We start from the raw sequence: 18,938 nt of genomic DNA on the forward strand, positions 1-18,938 counted from the left end.
AAATGTAACTTAAAAAAAAAGATCTCATCCACAGTAACAGCAAAAGGTGTGAAATATCTGGGAACAATGCTAACAAATCTCTAGTAAGACATTTCTGGAAAAGTAGTAAACCAGTGAACAAATAAAACAGCACAGAAACAGATCCATGCATATTTAGATACTTGATATATGAACAGTGGAGAAAAGATAGACATGCAATAAATGGAACTGGGACAAAATTTAAAAAATAGTAACTCTGAGTTCCTGATGCCAAACACAAAAAATCGATTCCAGGTACATTAAAGACCTAACATGAGGGACTTCTCTGGTGGTGCAGGGGATAGGAATCTGCCTGCCAATGCAGGGGACACGAGTTCAATTCCTGCTCCTGGAACTGAGTCGGGCAACTAACCCCATGCACCGCAACTCCTGAGGCTGCAGGCCCTAGAGCCCGTGCTCAGAACCCACCACAAGGAGAAGCCTGCACACCGCGACTAGAGAGCAGCCCCTGCTCGCTGCAACTAGAGAAAGTCTCAGTGCAGCAACGAAGGCCCAGCAAAGCCAAAATAAATTAATTTTTCAAAAGAGACCCAACGTGAAAAGCAAAGCTAAAATGCTCAGAAAATGCACAAAACGGTACATTCATGATCTCAAGGTAAAGAAGGATTTCCTAAAGACAAAAAAATGGATTAGCCATATAAAATGATTGTGAAGTTGTACTACCACCAAGAGTTTCTATTCATTAAAAGATACTAGAGTGAAAAGACAACTCACAGAATGGAAGAGGATATATTTGTAACATATATAGGTCAAAGGAATAGTATCCAGAATACATAAAACACTCCAACAAATCAAATCAATAAGACTACTCAACAGAAAAACAGATAAAAAGCCTAAACAGGCTTTGACAAAGGAGGAGATGCAGACAGTCAAAAAGCATGCAGAGATGTTTGGCTTCTTTAATCATCAGGGAAATACAAATTAAAAGCCACAATGAGATACCACACATAATTATCAGATTGCATAAAGTTTGACAATAGCAAGTTAAGAATGTGGAATAACATGTTCTATCATCAACTACTGGTAGGAGTATGAACTGGTACAACTACTTTAGAAAACATCTTATGCATTATATGGTAAAGGTGAAGATGGGCATACTCTGACTATTCACTTGGTATACACTAGAAATTAATGCACATGTGCACACAATACCTATGAATGTTCATAGCGCACTGTTCATCTGGACTTAAAATGAGCAACAACTCAAATGTCCTTCAAAATAACAACAGATTACACTACACACCATGGGTAAGAATCTCACAAGACGCATGAGATAAAAAAATACAGCATGATTTTCTTCAGGAGAAAAAAAAACTATCATGTTTACAGGCAACAGGCAAAACTATTAAGAAAAATAAGTAAATCACTACAGAACTATAATCACAAAAGTCAAGATCCTGGTTGCCCCTTGGGGGGAAGCAAGGAATATGAGATCAGAAGGGCCCTACTGGGATGCAGGCTATGTTCTCTTTCTTAACTAGATGGTGTTCATTTGTACATTTATGTTTTATGGCCTTTTATGTATGCATGCTATATTTCATGGGTTTTTTTTTTTTAAGTTAAAAGAAAAAAAGTAGCAGGAAAAAGGCATCAATTCTGCAAACATGGATTCCAGGAGACAGCTCTATAGACCATGCAGTTTTGCAGTTTGGTTATAGACATCATTCCTTATAAGTTCAGCCTAGAGTATGGTGTATGTTTCTTCAACCCTTATTTTATGGCTCTAGGTAAAACCTTTCCTTTTTTTTTTTTTTAAAGAAACTGGAAAAGAGTGTTTTCTGCAGCTAAATATAATGAGAACGAAGTGAACTCCCAGAAAAAAAGAGTTCTTAAGCACATTCAGAAAAACAAAATTTACCTACAGCATACAATTCAGCTGTTGGGAAAAAGCACCTAAAATGAGATGCAAAAGGAGGAAAAAGGCTAAAAATAAAAAGGATATTCGAAGAAATGTTAGATGCATGCAATGATCTAAAAATACTGAATAATCCATGCTTTCCCTATTCATTTGAAATGTCACCTTTTATCATATGTTACATCTTGCCTCAGATCTATTTCTGGACTCATCCTACTAATCTATTTCTGGTGCTTTTTAATAATTGGGAGTTTAAGTATCCTCCAATTATTTTTCTTTTTCAATATTCTCTGAAGTATTTTTCCATATGAACTTCAGAAGCAACCGCCACCCTGTGGAGGTTCTGATTGAAACTGTAATGACTTTATGTATTAAGGAACCTGCCTCTTTATAATGTCTTCCTTAGCCTTTCTTGTTTTCTACTTTACATTTTAATCAAAAAACCAAAATGACTTAAAACTAGGAGCATATTAAAAACAGTATCAGATAGTATATGAACTCTGATTTAAGCATCCTTTAGAATATGTGTGTAAGTCATTAAAACAAAGACTAATAAATTTTATAACACATAAATGTAAAATTTCTGGATGAGGTAAAGCTATGATAAACATGTATAGAAAGTATATGTTCTTTATAATCAGTTTAAACTTGGGAGTACTTATATACTTGGAGGAGGAAATGGCAACCCACTCCAGTATTCTTGCTTGGAGCATCCCATGGACAGAGGAGCCTGGTGGGCTACAGTCCATGGGGTCACAAGAGTCGGACACGACTGAGCAACTTCACTTTACACTTTATATACTTATCATGTATTAATACCTATTAACATATACTGAGACTCATTTAACTCTCAAGAGGTGGGTGCTATGTTAAGTTTTGACTGCTGGTTTTGAGTCTGTTGCTGCCCCAGGGCTTTCTCCAGCTGTGGTACACGGGCTCATTGCGACGGCTTCTCGTTTTGTGGTGCACGGGCTCTAGGCCTGAAGGCATCAGTAGTTGTCACCCGGGCTTCGTTGCTCCTCACCACATGGGATTTTCCTGAACCAGTGACAAACCTGTGTCCCCCGCACTGGCAGGCCGATTCTTTATCCACTGTGCCACCAGGGAAGTCCGAGGTAGGTACTATCTTGATTCTAGTTTAAAGATGAGGATGCTCAGGCACCAAGAGGTCAGGTCACACAGGCGGTAAATGGAGAAACTGCGATTTAAACCCAGGCAATTCACCAGAGTCCTAACCACTGCACTGAGTTTTACAACATTCTAGTGTCAGTGTCGTACAGAACACCAAAAGCCTTCAGGGAGCAATTTGAAAGACATGTATTAATAGTCATCAAAAGATAAAACACATTTTTCAACCAAATAATTCAGCTTTCGGAAATTTTTCTTCCTGAGGAAATAATCCAAATGGAGGAAAAGGCTACGTTGCTTTTGTCATTGTTGTTTAGTCACTAAGTTGTGTCCAACTCTTCTGCGAGCCCATGGTCTGCAGCCCACCAGGCTCCTCTGTCCATGGGATTCTCCAGGCAACAATACTGAAGTTGGGTTGCCATTTCCTTCTCCAGGGGATTGTCCCAGACCAGGGATCAAACCCACGTCTCCTGCATTGGCAGGCATACTTTACCACTGAGGCACCAGGGAAGTCCTTATGTTGCTTTTACTTTAGTCTTAGAGTATTAAAATACAGTACACACCTGTCTAACACATTCCCCCTTCTAATACTAGCATCCCTATTTTGTTCTGGAGTTCACAGCCTCCACTGCATGCAGTCTTTAGGAATGGAACTGAAAAACCTGCTTGCTCCTGGCCTAGGTGTAGGCAAATGACCTGTGTCACTCTTTCATATATTTGCATCTTTAGATACAAAGGCATAAAGCCAACTATTGGAGCTGATTCACCCCAGAAACTAAAACCTTTCAATGAGTGTCCACTAGCTCCTATCACCTAGAGCCCCAGAGATACCTGCTTCTGTCCACTGTGAAATCTGGTTTAGCCTTTAGTTTGATTCTGTGAGGTACCTAACATCCTTCTAATAAATTCCCATGTTCTTTTCCCTTCTTATTATAGACTGAGTCACTGTGTTGTTTTCAAAGAATTGTAATACAAAACGAGTACCAGAGTAGGCTGCAGGCAACTGAGTCTCAGAAAAATGTCAATTAGTTATGGAACCAATGAGGGGTAGAAGACACTGAGTCTCTTGTTCATATAGTTCACTGGGTCCATGACTGAGAAACAACAAACAATTTGACATGACTGTTAACGAGCTGAACTGTGTCTTTCCAAAAAAGATATGCTGAAATCCTAATACTTAGTACCTCAGAACATGATCTGATTCGCAAAGAGAGTCTTTACAGAGAAAATCAAGTTCAAATAAGTCATGAGGGCGGGCTCTAATCCAGCAGGACTGGTGTCCTTATAGAAAGGGGAAATATGAACATAGAGTCAGACAAACACACAGAGAAAAGACGCTAAACACATAAGGAAAAGAGTCATTTGACTAGAGGGCTGCTTCTACAAGCCAGGGAATGCCAGGAATTCCTGGTAAACATGAAGCTAGAAGAGGTAAAGGATTTCCCCTCAGAGCTTTCAGAGTATAGAAACAGCATGGCCAAGCCAAAACCCTGATTTTGGACCTTGGGCCTCCAGACCTGTGAGACAAGAAAATTCTGTTAAGTCAACCAATTTTTGGTACTTTATTATGGAAGTTCCAGAAAACAAACACAATGATATAAAGGAAACAATTCAAAGATTTAGGGAAATAGGGACCTTAGATTAAATCTATTATACCAATATGCATCCCACTTATCCACCCCAAGAAAAGTTGAGAAGACTCTCTTCAACTTAAATACTTAAGGAAATAATTAAGTAAACACCAAAACCTTTTTTTCAATTGAAGTATAACTGATTTACAATATTGTGTTAGTTTCAGGTATTCAGCAAAGTGGTTCAGTTATACATCTTTTTATATACTTTTTTCTTTCTTTTTTGGATACACGGTGTGGCATGTGGGGTCTTACTTCCCTGACCAGGAATCAAACCCAGGCCTCTTGCCTTGGGAGCTTGGAGTCTTTGACACTGGACTACCAAAGAAGTTCCTATATATTCTTTTTATTCTTTTCCACTATAGGTTATTACAAGATATTGAATGCATTCACTGTGCTATACAGATATGCTTACTGTTAATCTATTTTATATGTGGTACACCAAAATCTTTTAAACACATTTTACTGACTTTTCTAAGCAAGAAATACTAAGGGAAGAGGCTGCAGTGAAAATGTGCCTGATCTCTGCGGGTGGTAAAATCCTGAGATGATGGAGATCAGATGAGAGCAGTTAATTACCCAAAGAAAATCTGGTATGGTTACTTGACTGACAACAAAGGAGAAGAAAAACTGGATCTCCAGAATGGTCTTTCAACAAAAAACAAGAAACAAAGCAATCTTCCAAGTTTAAAGAATTGTTAACCATCTTCAAAGTGGAATGTGGCCATTTTCACACACAGCTAAACACCGAGGAAAAAGATACCCACAACACTGAGGAACTACTGAACAACAGCTCTAAGATAATAATTCTGAAAAAAAAAATAATAATAATAATTCTGAAGCTACAGAATACAGCCACAGTCCACTGATAAATAAGAGCTAAGGCCCATGGAGGTCAGGTTCTAAACAGACTTTCAATCCAGTCTACCTGAGACCCAATGGAATCCCAAACCTACCCCACAGCTTTTGGTCCCCCAATAACCTCAGCCACTAACAGCTTCCTCTCATGGTTCTTCAGTAATTGGTCAGAAAGTCTATTACGGGAGAAAAGGCCAAGTGAAAGACCACCAATAGTACTCTCTTTCAAAATAGCAAGTTAAAAGCATTATCACATCTCTCAAAGAACCACAAAGATTTGTGTCACCATTAAAACATGAGCAGAGGTGATGATCTGATATAGTCTGACTACTGCAAAAGTCTGACAGTTCTTAGAAAATGACAGGGGATTATAATCAAATTAATCAAATGGTGATGCCAAATGTTGCTGCAGTTTTGATTTATCCTCTTTACTGAAACAAATAAACACAGCCTTGGTTATCTGATACGCATCCAACTGCAGGGCTCTGATGAAGCTGCTACCTAGATTCCTTTTCGGATCAGACACCTGCTTCTTCAGCTTTACTTCCCCGCCCCCCCCCCCCCCCCCCAGAAATAATCCAAAGAACTTTTTTCTTGAACCAATAGAAAGTCAACTGCCAACAAAATATACCATCACTCCCAAATACTATTATAGTATCTAATTCCTGTGTATAGTATCTAATTCCTGTCCCTCAGTCATGTCCAACTTAGCGACCCCATGGACTGTAGCCCACCAGGCTCCTCTGTCCATGGGATTTCCCAGGCAAGAATACTGAAATGGCTTTGCCATTTCCTTTTCCAGGATTCTTCCAGACCCAAGGATCGAACCCAAGTCTCTGTGTTTCCTGCATTACAGGCGGATTCCTTGCCTGGAGGGTGAAATTTGAGGAACAGAATTGCAATATAAGCACATGGGAAGCCCTAATTCCTGCACCATCAGAATCAGGAAATTCACATTGATACCATACTACCACCTCATCTATAGACCTCACTCATTTTCATCAACTAGCCTAACAATATGCTTTATAGTAAAAGATAAAATTCAGGATCCCTTGTTATATTTGCTTATCATGTATCTTTAGTCACTTCCAACTTGGAACCTCAGTGTTTCTTTGATGCTTTTTAGGAACACTTGGCCAGTCATTTCAAGAATGTCTCTCAGTTTGGATTTGTTTCATGTTTCCTCATGTATGTAACCAGATTATGCATTTTTGGCAGGAACATCACAGAAATATGATCATCTCCCTGCAGGCAGTATACAATTTCAACTTGTCCCATGGAAAGTGATGCTACTCTTGAATCACTCAATTAAGGTAGTGTCTGCCAGGTTTCTCCCTATAATCTTTTTCTTTTTGTAATTAATACATTTCACAGGGAGATTATCTGAGACAACATAAATATCCTTCGGAGTGGATTGAATGGTGTCCCCCCCCTCCCAACACCAATAAAAGATTTGCCCACGCAGAAGCTGTGAATGTGACCTAATTTGGGAAAAGGATCTTTGCAAATGTAATTAGGTTAAAGATCTTTAGAAGCGATCACCCTGGATTATTAGAGTTGTTCCTAAATCCAAAGACAAGTGTCCTTAAGACAGAAGGGGAGAAGACACAGGCGATATAAAGACAGTGGGGACTGACAAGCCAAGAAATGCCAAGAATTCCTGCCAGCCACCAGAACCTAGAAGAGAGGATGAAACAGATTCGCCCTCAGAGCCTCCAAAATGGGATCAACCCTACTGACACCTGGGTTTCAGATTTCTGGCCTCCAGAACCATGAGAGAATAAATTTACGTTGTTTTAAGACATCCAATGTGTGCTAACTGCCCCCCTAGGGAACTAATTATAGCAATTCTGTTCCTCAAAGTTTTACCTACTAGTTTTAGTATCTGTTGATGTTTCTTGGCTGAATCAACTATTATGATGGTTACCAAATGAAATTTTCTAGTTCCATCATTCTTTCTACATTCATGAGTGGACTCTTGTAAAGAAAAGCTTTACATCAGCTTTATCCGTAACTGGCAAAAGCTGTGGACAATCCAAATGCCTATCAATGGGTGAATGGATAAACAAACTGTAGTATATCTAGACAATGGAATACCACTCAGAAGAAAAAAGAGGAATGAACTACTGATAAATGCAACAACATGTGGTAGCAGAGATTATCTAATACTGATGGAAAGTAATGAATGATTAACAGAAGTAGAAAAAATTGGTACTTGATAAATATAGCAAATTCGTTCAGCACATGTGATGAGCGAGACGATGAAGGTCCTTGATAGTAAAAACTGAAAAATATGAAACTAATGATACAAGCTTAAAATTCCATGATTTAATAAAAGTTTTCTTCAAATTTGGGGAAGATCCTGGTGGCTCAGATGGTAAAGAATCTGCCTGCAATACAGGAGACCCAGGTTCAATCCCTGGATCTGGAAGATGCCCTGGAGAAGGGAACGGCAACCCACTCCAGCATTCTTGCCTGGAGCCTGGTCAGCGGAGCCTGGTGGGCTACAGTCCATGGGGTCGAAGAGTGGGACACGACAGAGCGATAAGCACCTCCCAGTTCTATCTCGCTGTCTCTTGTTTCCCTTTACCCTTCTGCCCCTCTTCTGCATTTGTCCATCTCTGTTTCCATCCTTAAATTTAAGATAATGAAAACTACCTGCCAAACACAGAATCAACAATTTAGGTTAAGACCAGTTTCTTCATAATTCATTCCTTTGGCCATATCCTTTTAAATAAATGCTCTGATTATCAGTTGAACAAATTAAAAAAAAGAAAACTTCCCCTATTTCATCTTCCTTTACAAATACTGTGGCAAATTTCCTGTAATCACACCAGAGATCACACTTCATTCATTTCAAGTGTATGTTGTTACCTTTCTAAAGGTTCTCTTGATAACGTAAGTCAATGAACTATGATTCAAAGGAATAAAAGCTGCATGTTGTTCACTGTCTTCTCTGAACTATCAAAAGGAAAGGGTAATAAGAACATTATTCCAAATGAATAAACCTATAAAGAAGCACACATAAACTCTGAAACATTATTTCTTAGAACACAGGCATAGCACAGGAACAGTAAATCCACACATAGGAATACACATAAATTAGGCATATACTGTAACTTACGATCAAGAAGTAAAAATAATGTGAAAAAAATTTTTTAAAGAATATGTTGGGACTTCCCTGGTAGTCCAATGGATAAGACTCCACGCTCCCAATGCTGGGGGCCTGGGTTCGATCCCTGGTGGGGGAATTAAAGTCCCACACACTCCAACTAGGCCTGTGCTGCAACTACTGAGTTCTGTGTGCTCTAGAGACCATGAGCCACAACAAGACCCAGCGCAGCCCAAATAAGTAAATTTCAAAAAGAGGATATGTTGGGAATTCCCTAGCAGTCCAGTGATTAGGACTCCAAGCTTCCCACTGCTGGGGACCCAGGTTCAATCCCTGGTTGAGGAACTAAGATCCCACAAGCCACATGGCAGAGCCAAGAAAAAAAAGGATATATTCACATTCTCTCTCACTCTATGCTGTATTTATTAAGTCCCTCTGCCTCAAGACAAAAATAAGTCATATAAAAATTTTTAGATAATTCAAGTATTCCTTTGTAAATTTGGCAAGGGTATATAAGCACTTGAACAATGCTAGAGAGGTCAAGCTTAGTGGTAATTAAATAAATCAAGAAGGACTTAGGGGACTTCCCAGGCGGTCCAGTGGTTAAGACTCCACCCTCTGCTGCAGGGGGTGTGGAATCCATCCCTGATTGGGACACTAAGATGCTACTGGTCAGAAGTGGCCAAAAAAAGTAACAGGGTGTGGTGAAGGAAGACAGAGAAGGCATTCTTCAAAAATATAAGAAAGCCCTCCCCACCCATTAGTATGGCTATTATTTTTTAAGAAAAGGAAAATATCAAATGTTGGCAAGAATGGGGACCCTTGGAGAACTGCTAGTGGCAACGGAAAATAGCACACCTGCTGTGAAGACAGTTTGGTGATTCCTCAGAAAGTTAAATACAGAATTACCAAATGACCCAGCCATTCCACTTTCAGGTTTAGATCCCAAAGAACTGAAAACAGAGAATCAAACAGACCCTTCTACACTCAAGTTCACAGCACCATTAAAAGATGGAAACAACCCAAATATCAACTGATGAATGGATAAAATGTGGTGTGTGTATACAGTGGAATATCATTCAGCCTTAAAAAAGAAGAAAATTCTGACACATGCTACAATTTGGACAAAACTTAAAGACATCATGCTAAATGAAATAAAATTCAAAAAGGGCAAATGTTATATGGTTCTGCTTATATGAGGTACCTAGAAGAAGTGAATAGCAACTGGAAGTAAAATAGAGGTTTACCAGGGCTGGAGAAGAGGATAATGGGAAGTTATTGTTTAATGAGTACTGAATTTACATTTGGGTAATGGATGAGTTCTGAAAATGTAGAGAAGTAATTGTTGCACAATCCTATGAATATACTTAATGCCACTGAATTATACACCTAAAACTGGCTAAGATGGTAAATCTTATGCATACACATTATAATTTTTAAAGGGGGAAATTTTTTAATTAAAAAAAAAAAGTAAAAACACCAATTTAACCATCACACCCACAGAAATTCAACCAAATTAGCAGCCACTTTGGGCAAGGAATTGCATGGTCAGCCTTAAAAGATTAACTATAAGATGTGTTAGGCAGTATCTCTGCTCCCGAAGACCCCAAGATTTAGCTGAGAAACAGACAAAACACAGCAGTTAACTCACAATGGTGCGAATCATCTTTACAGGAATTCCACAAGACCGAAACCATTTTCATAATAATTCTGAGTTTATTTGCCCTTTTCACTGTGTTGACATCTGTACTGATGGTTGAAAAGCAGTGGCTAGTAAAACTGCTGTTGCCTTAGCAGGAATCAAGGCAGTGATACCAAAGTGAACTAGTGGTCCTCTATGCACTATAACCAGTGATTTCCCTGTCAGTCCAGTAGTTGACTCTGCACCTCCAATGCAGGGGATTGGATTTGATCTCTAATTGGGAAACTAAAGATCCCACATGCCTCAAAGTCAGAAAAATATAGCCACTCTCTTACAGTTTAAAAAAAGGAAAGGGAGGGCTTCCCTTGTGGCTCAGCTGGCTTAAAAAAAAAAAAAAAAAGGGAAACCAGTTTAACTTGTGAATGTCCTTGATGATGCAATAAAAACTAATTTTATTAAACTTCCACACACAAATACATGTCTTTTCAACATTCTGTAAGACAAGAAGGGAAGGTGCATAAACGGCTTCTGTTGCATAGTATGGCTGTGAAGAGGAAAAGCACTTGTGATTGAGTGAATTATGGAAAGAAGTAGCCACAATTTTCACGGACCATCAGTTTTACTTGAAAGACTGATAAAAATGACATAGTAAGACCTGAGTAGAGAATTCCCTGAGGTCTAGTGGTTAGGGTTCTAGCCTGTCTTTTTATATATATGTTCCAGGTATTATTTAGTTATTCATTCTTCAAAGCTCAGTTGGTAAAGAATCCACCTGCAATGCAGGAGACCCCAGTTCAATTCCTGGGTCCAGAAGATCCGCTGAAGAAGGGATAGGCTACCCACACTAGTATTCTGGCCAGGAGAATTCCATGGACTATACAGTCCATGGGGTCGCAAAGAGTTAGACACAACCAAGCGATTTTCACACTTTCACTCCAGATCTTAGTAGAAGCAAGTGGGATTTTTACTCTTCAATGTAGCACATGGAATCTTTTTTAGTCTCCAGAACACTTAGTTTTTGGCATGTGGAATCTAGTTCCCCAACCAGGGATCAAACCTGGGCCCCCTGCACTGGGAAGGCACTTAGCCACTGGACCACTAGGGAAGTCCCAGGTCTGTGGCCTTTCACTGCTGTGTCCCTGGTCAGGACACCGAGATGCAGCAAGCCACAAGGCACAGCCAAAAAAAAGAGAAAGACTTGGGCATTCGGCATACATTTTTTTCAAAATGAAGTTTTTCAAGAAAAACTGACAGTATTTGTTGCCAGTGATAAACTTCGAACTGCTGCTTAAAACCTCATATTTATTTGGCTGAGTTGGGTGTTAGTTGCAACACTCAGGATCTTTATTGCATCATGTGGGATCTTTCCTCATGGTGCATGTACTCTCTAGTTGTAGCATGCAGGCTCACTGCTTACAGGCCCGTGGGCTCAGTTGCTCTGAAGCAAATGGGATCTTAGTTCCCCTACCAGGGATGGAACCTGAGTTCCCTGCATTGCAAAGCAGATTCATAACCACTGGACCAGCAGGGAAGTCCCCAAACCTCATATTTTAGAATACGTGTATCCACAACCTTGTAGTGACGACAATAAACTTGATAACTTCCCAAGCTTAAGACTTTTATGATGAGATCAGTGATATTACCAAATGTGAGTACTTTAATATTGTATAATGAAACGCATCAATACTTGGAAGATCTACATAATTCAGTGAACCATTATTTTCCAAATGACTCATGTGCCATGCCACAAGAACACATGTGGGTAAAAGGCTGATTTAAAGTGCAAGAGAAACCAATGGCTCTTACTGTTAAAATAGAAAAGTTCATTGATGATGTCTCAGATTCCACTTTGACTAATCTTAAGAAACTACCACTTTGGGGTGGAATATCCACAATTATCTGAAAAGACAAACTATTCCTCCCTTCTTCTACTACATATGTGTGTGAGACTGCCTTTCCTTTACATACTTCACTAACCAAAACAGACTGAATGTAGAGGCAGATACAGGAATATTATTTTTTTAGACCAAAAAGAAATTTTATTAGGATATCAAAAACATAGTCCATATTAAAATTTTCTCTTTAAAAAACAATGCTAAAATAATGAAAAGACAAGCTGCAGACTGGGAGAAAATGTTTTCGAATTGTATATCTAATTAATGCCTTGTATCCAGAATGTATTAAGATCTCTCAAAACTCAAAGAAACAAAAAATGGGCAAAAGATTAGCATATTTATTTCAATATTTCTTATTTTAGGGGGAAAAGTGATTTTTCACTTTAAAATGTCAATACACAATAAGCTTATTTTTAAGAGATTAAATTTCATTAATTGCTCAGTTTGGGGTTTGTGGTTGTTTTTCTTAAGATCTATTTATTTGTTTTTTGGCTGCGGTGGGTCTCCCTGGCTGCATGTGGGCTTTCTCTAGCTGCAGCCACAGGGGGCTACCCTTAACACTGAAGCTCTTGGGTTTCTCATTGCAGCGGCTTCTCTTGCTACAGAGCCCGGGCTCCAGGCATCCAGGCTGCAGCAGCTGCATCACTGGGCTCAGGCAGTTGTGGCTCCCAGGCTGTTGTTGCATGGCATGCGGGATCTTCCCAGACCAGGGATGGAACTGGCATCCCTTGCAGTTTCTTAACCACTAGCACACCAGGGAAGCCCCTAAACTTCTCAGTTTTAACTTCTCACACAGTAAAATATGATAAATGTAGCCCACATAAACAAAAGCTGCTTAGAATCCGGAATCATGTGAGTACAAAGGGTTCTGACAGCAAAAAGTTTGAGAAGCACTACTATAATCTGACACACAGGAAGACTGTGTTTGTCAAGACTTCCATATATGCAGCCTACTCTTTTTTTCTTCAAGTTTCGATGATGGAGTATAAGGTTAACTGTGGGAACAAAGTAAGCTTTAACACTTGGTGTATAAATCTTGGTTCAAAAAGTACATATATGTCAAAAGACATACACATTCACATTTAACAGCAGGATTTCTGCTTTATTAAAAAATGTTCAAGTAACAAGGCTTATATTTTATCCTTTCAGTGAAAACACATGGCAAATTTATGTTGCTCCAAGTGTACTGCAAAATAACACAGGACTCTAAATATTCTGTGTCTAATTTTCCTCTATCTTGTCTTGCTGTCCACTCCCACTTGCCCTGCAAGCAATGAAATGACAAATTTCTGGAATATGCTGCTGGTGCTTTCAGCTGTGCTCTGCCTACACAAAAACAAAACAAACCCATAATAGGGGCCTCTGGGATTGGGTGAAACAGCCTCCCACAGGCGGACTGGAGGTTCTATGAGTCAATCAAATAATTCTTGGCAGAAATCCAGGCAAATAGAAAACAGACTTTGAAAAAAGCTAGTCTACAACTCTATGACAATATCTTTTAAAAATGTTCTGTATTTGATTAACCTTTACACTCTTCTTTATGTCTCTGTCCCTCTGCTGAAAATAAAGCAACATTATGCTACCTTAAACAAGAGGACTTTCTTATTAAATAACAGAAGCGGTATTGTGTTTTCTCTAAAAAAAGATTCAAGCCATTCATTCACAGCAAAGCCTAAGCACCTACAACTCTATGATAACATAGATTGGGTACAGAAACATCGGCTGCTTTAGAACACATTCAAAGCTTCGATTAAACTACAACTACATCGAATTTTTAGAAATTAGGGTCTCCAACTCCTTTTGGCACATCAATAATTCTTTATCTCTTCCTACTTTGATGGGTATCTACAATTTACAAACACTTTTACGTGGAAACCGTTGAGAACTCTCTGACATCAATTAGCTAAGGCAAGTACCAAAGGGTTAAAAAATGGGTGGGGGGCACTTTTGAAAAGCCCTAAGCTGAATTTAACACATCCCGGTAACGGGGCCAATTTAAGGGCTAAGAACCCATTCTGCGCTTTTGTTTTTCAATAAGCAATACAATCCTCAAGATTCTAGAAACATTTCATGACCACCATACCGAATTCATTTCCAAGACTAAGTCGCTGGATGATAACTTTTTAGCCTCTCAACTATAGCCAACAGCTTACTCCAACTACCAGTCACCCGAGCTCAATTTTGGAGGCCTGTCACCGCCGGTAGGAGGCCACCGATAGGAACAAGCCCTTCAACAGCAAAATTGACAGATTCGAGGGAGACACTTTTTTTTTTTTTTTTTTTTTGCCATCTCCCGCTTCCTTCGCGCGTCCTGGGTAGCAACAACGTCCTCAGTGCATCTTTTGGCCAAAATCTGGCGCCAGGTTTCAAACACGCTCTCCGGCTGGCTGCCACCAGAGTGGAGTAGCGAAGGGAAGAGGGGACGGCTAACCACCGATCCTGGCCGGGGGGCGGTGGAAATAAAGCGAGGGACTTCGGAAAGGAGACCTCAACCCTCTCCTTCCGAAAAGCCACTTTCGTTTGCCAGGAGCCCCCCATCCTGGAAAGCGCGCTGAGAGACCCAGGAGTTTCCCCTCACGTCGATGGACACAGAGAGCGCCCTCGGTGGCCGGGGGCTGGGGGGCTCGCGGGGTCGGCGAGACAGAAAGCCCCGAACTGCCGGGAGAAGAGGAGGGGGGCGGCCGCAGCAAGCCGGGAACTCACCCAGCTTCTTCCACATGGCGAGATGACAGGCGAGGAAGCCTTTGCGAATGGCGGCGCACACCTTCGCCGGCTCGGACGACGTGAAGCCCCTCTGCTTCTTGATAAAACCCCACAGGTGCTCGCGGGCGAACTGCGCCGCCTCCCGCCCGCCGTGCCCGTCGCACACGGCGAAGAAGGCCACCGAGGAGCGGCGGCGGCAGCAGCGGCCGGGAGCCGGCGAGGCCCCGGCGTCCGGCGGAGCCGCGAGAGCCTCCCGGGCGGCCCCCGCGCCGCCTCTCCCCGACACTTCGCCGCCGGCCGGTGGTGGCGGTGACCGTGGCGGAGGCGGCGGCCGCGAGGGCGATCGCCTCAGCGAGGGTGGTTCTTCGGCCGCCGGCTCGGGCTCCACCACTATCTGGGTAACGTCCTCCATGTACTTCCTCCCGCCCTGGTCGGAGAAGACGCTCACTCCCAGCGAGTAGAGCCCCGCCATGGCCGGCTGGCCGCGATCCCGCCGGTCCCGCGCGGCCCGCCGAGTCCCCGCGGCGGGAGGCACCCTCGGCGCTCGCCAGCCAACTATTGTTTATCTCCGACGAGGCCGAGCCAGGGGAGGGGGCGGTCCCGGAGGGCGGAGGTTGGGGGGGCGCGCGCGCGTCAGGACTTGTCCGCGAGAGCTGGGCCCGAGAGCCGGGGGCGGACGAAACCCAGTCGCTGCGCCTGCGCAGTAGGCCTCCCCCTGCCGCCCGCCCGCGCCCACCACACAAATCCGACGTTCTCGCCGGCTGACGTCATTCGGCTCTCCGGAGCCGGCCAATCCGGAGTCGTGTTGGCGCGCGCGCCCGCCCTCCGCCCCCAAGCCTCGCTCCTCCCTGCAACGGCCGCGCTCCTCCCTTCTCACCCGCGCGGGCCCTGGGCCCGCGCCCGACCCGCCCGGCGTTCGCTTCGCCACAGCTGGCGGTTTTCGCCCTCCGGCTTTTTCGGCGGGGGCTAAAACGCTTTATCTATTAGTCTGCTGTCACCTTTTGGCTCAACCCCCGGGATCACGATGCTTGAGGCCGCCCAGGGCACGCCGCTACTTGCCTTGCGGGGAAAGCCGTGTGGGCTCGGGCCTCCAGCGAGCCCGGAAAATCTGCCGGGAAGAGACCTTCCATTTCTTAACTGAAATGGCGGGAAACCTCACTTCGGAAGGTAGTTTGCGAACAGGCTGGGGAAAAAAAGCGTGCCACCACTGAGCTGGATTTGAGTGGGATGGATCCAACCGGGAGCTGACAGCGCAAATCCAATCTGCGTTAAGAAAACGGGATTTCCATCTGGTCGGCTACCCAGTCTCGTTTCACGTACGTCGGAGACTGAAAAGGCTTATAGTTTTCCTTTTTTTTTTAACATCTTTTCAGCTTTTGTTGAGAGTAGTAGTTTTTCCCACGAGCCCTGGTTGCAAGCATTTTACTCCTTTGGTGGGATCACTTGAAAATAGGTTAAATTGCCCAGCGCTACAGGGCTCCAACAGTTCGGTTACCTTCCCGCGTCTTCTCCCAGCAAGTTACAATCTATGAGCTAAAACCTTTTGCACGGGTTTCAACAGCACTAAAGCAAGCCTCGGAGTGGGCTGGTTGGTATGTTGTCAGCAGCAAACGTTCTTGGGAATCAATTTAAAGTTCACTTTGTCAGTTTTTGGCCGCTTCACCATCAGCTCTGCTGTGTGTTCTTTCCAGTAGAGCCTTGGAGATTTTTCAAGTAGAATGATGCTAGCACTGGGAATGAGAAAAATGTTCATTTTTCGACATGTGACACAAGACATAAAATCGGAAAAATGCTTCTAACAATAAGATATAAATAAAAAACATTTCAAAATGTAGCAAATCTGACTAGATCAATTAAATTGAAAATGTACTCAAAGATAACACCCTGCATCAAAATGCACTAGGCCAGGTGGTTCCAGAGTGTAAAAACATGGGAAAAAAATCCCAGCGTGTTCTGAAAGATGATCATAATCCTGTCATCAAAACCTGACCATTATAACACTGGAAGGAAATTATAGCCTATATTTCATAACTATTAATGAATGAAAAAAACCCAAGAGAAATATTAGTTATCCTAGTCTGGTATCCTCCATAACACGACACCTGAAAGAACACTTTGTGTAGCTCTGTATTACTCTTCTTAAACAGTTTGCCAACCTTCCTTTCCATTCTAAGAGATGACAAAAAAGATAATCTCTCCTGTTCTACAATCCTTTTCACTCAGTCAGAACCGGATAGCCTCAGGGTCATCTATCATTACCCTGATTAACATCTCCATTCTACTCTCTCTGTCTTTTAATCTGATTCAGTACCCTGCTCTTCACCAACCATCCTAAGCCATTTCACTCCACCCTTTAGATTTCAACATGTTATCACCCATTTCCTCTATACTTCACCTCTTCTCTAAATCTTCCCATCAACTTCCTGTTCTGACAGAAAGCTGGTGTGTGTGTGTTCAGTAGTGTGCAGCTCTTTGCAACCCCATGGACTGTAACCCAGCAGGCCCCTCTGTCCATGGGATTTTGCAGGCAAGAATACTGGAATGAGTTGCCGTTTCCTACTCCAGGGGATCTGCCTGACCCAAAGATTGAACCTACATCACCTGCATTAACAGGCAGATTCTTTACCTCTAAGCCACCTGGGAAGACTGGTTTATTGCCCAGCAGAACTACCTCCCTTCAGTTCAGTTCAGTTGCTCAGTCATGTCTGACTCTTTGTGACCCTATGGACTGCAGCATGCCAGGCCTCCCTGTCCATCACCAATTCCCGGAGGTTGCCCTAACTCATGTCCATTGATTTGGTGATGCCATCCAACCATCTCATCCTCTGTCGTCCTTCTCCTCCCACCTTCAATCTTTCCTTGAATCAAGGTTTTTTCCAATGAGTCAGTTCTTTGCATCAGGTGGCCAAAGTATTGGATCTTTGGCATCAGTCCCTCCAATAAATATATTCAGGACTGATTTCCTTTAGGGTTGCCGGGTTTGATCTCCTTGCAGTCCAAGGGACTCTCAAGAGTCTTCTCCAACACTACAGTTCAAAAGCATCAATTCTTTAGTGCTCAGTTTTCTTTACAGTCCAACTCTCACATCCATACATGACCACTGGAAAAACCATAGCTTTGACTATGGGACCTTTCTTGGCAAAGTGATGTCTCTGCTTTTTAATATGCTGTCTAGGTTGGTCATAGCTTTTCTTTCAAGGAGCAAGCATATTTTAATTTCATGGCTGCAGTCACCATCTGCAGTGACTTTGAGGCCCAAGCAAATAAAGTCTGTCTCTGTTTCCATTGTTTCCCCATCTATTTGCCATGAAGTGGTGGGACTGGATGCCATGATCTTAGTTTTCTGAATGTTAAGTTTTAAGCCAACTTTTTCACTCTTCTCGTTCACTTTTATCAAGAGGCTCTTCAGTTCCTCCTCACTTTCTGCCATAAGGGTGGTATCGTCTGCATATCTGAGGTTATTGATATTTCTCCCAGCATTCTTGATTCTAGCTTGTGCTTCTTCCAGCCCAGCATTTAGCAGGATGTACTCTACATATAAGTTAAATAAGCAGGGACAATATACAGCCTTGACGTACTCCTTTCCCAATTTGGAACCAGTCCATTGTTCCATGTCCAGTTCTAACTGTTGCTTTTTGACCTGCATACAGATTTCTCAGGAGGCAGGTAAGGTGATCTGGTATTCCCATCACCTTAAGAATTTTCCACAGTTTGTTGTGATTCACACAGTGAAAGACTTTGGCGTAGTCAATAAGGCAGAAGTAGATTTTTTCTGGAACTCGCTTGCTTTTTTGATGATCCAACAGATGTTGGCAATTTAATATCTGATTCCTGTGCCTTTTCTAAATCCAGCTTGAACATCTGGAAGTTCTCAGTTCATGTACTGTTGAAGCGTCACTTAAAGAATTTTGAGCATTACTTTGCTAGCACGTGAGATGAGTGCAGTTGTGCAGTAGTTTGAACATTCTTCGGCATTGCCTTTCTTTGGGATTGGAATGAAAACTGACCTTTCCAGTCCTGTGGCCACTGCTGAGTTTTCCAAATTTGCTGGCATATTGAGTGCATTACTTAAACA

At 42.2% G+C, this 18,938-nt stretch overlaps 1 protein-coding gene across 2 annotated transcripts in view; it reads right to left on the reverse strand.

Moving 5' to 3' along the window:
• Positions 1-15,432, reverse strand: part of PPM1D (protein phosphatase, Mg2+/Mn2+ dependent 1D) — a 55,857-nt gene extending 40,425 nt beyond the window's left edge. For both annotated transcript variants that reach the window (XM_070478594.1, XM_070478593.1), the window contains exon 1: positions 14,864-15,432. In XM_070478594.1, the coding sequence (XP_070334695.1) occupies positions 14,864-15,335 (472 nt within the window). In that variant the 5' untranslated portion in view covers positions 15,336-15,432. The remainder of the gene's footprint in view (positions 1-14,863) is intronic.
• Between the last annotated feature and the right edge of the window lie 3,506 nt (positions 15,433-18,938).

This window comes from Odocoileus virginianus, chromosome 17 (genome assembly GCF_023699985.2).
Source record: "Odocoileus virginianus isolate 20LAN1187 ecotype Illinois chromosome 17, Ovbor_1.2, whole genome shotgun sequence".
NCBI classification, from domain to species: Eukaryota; Metazoa; Chordata; class Mammalia; order Artiodactyla; family Cervidae; genus Odocoileus; species Odocoileus virginianus.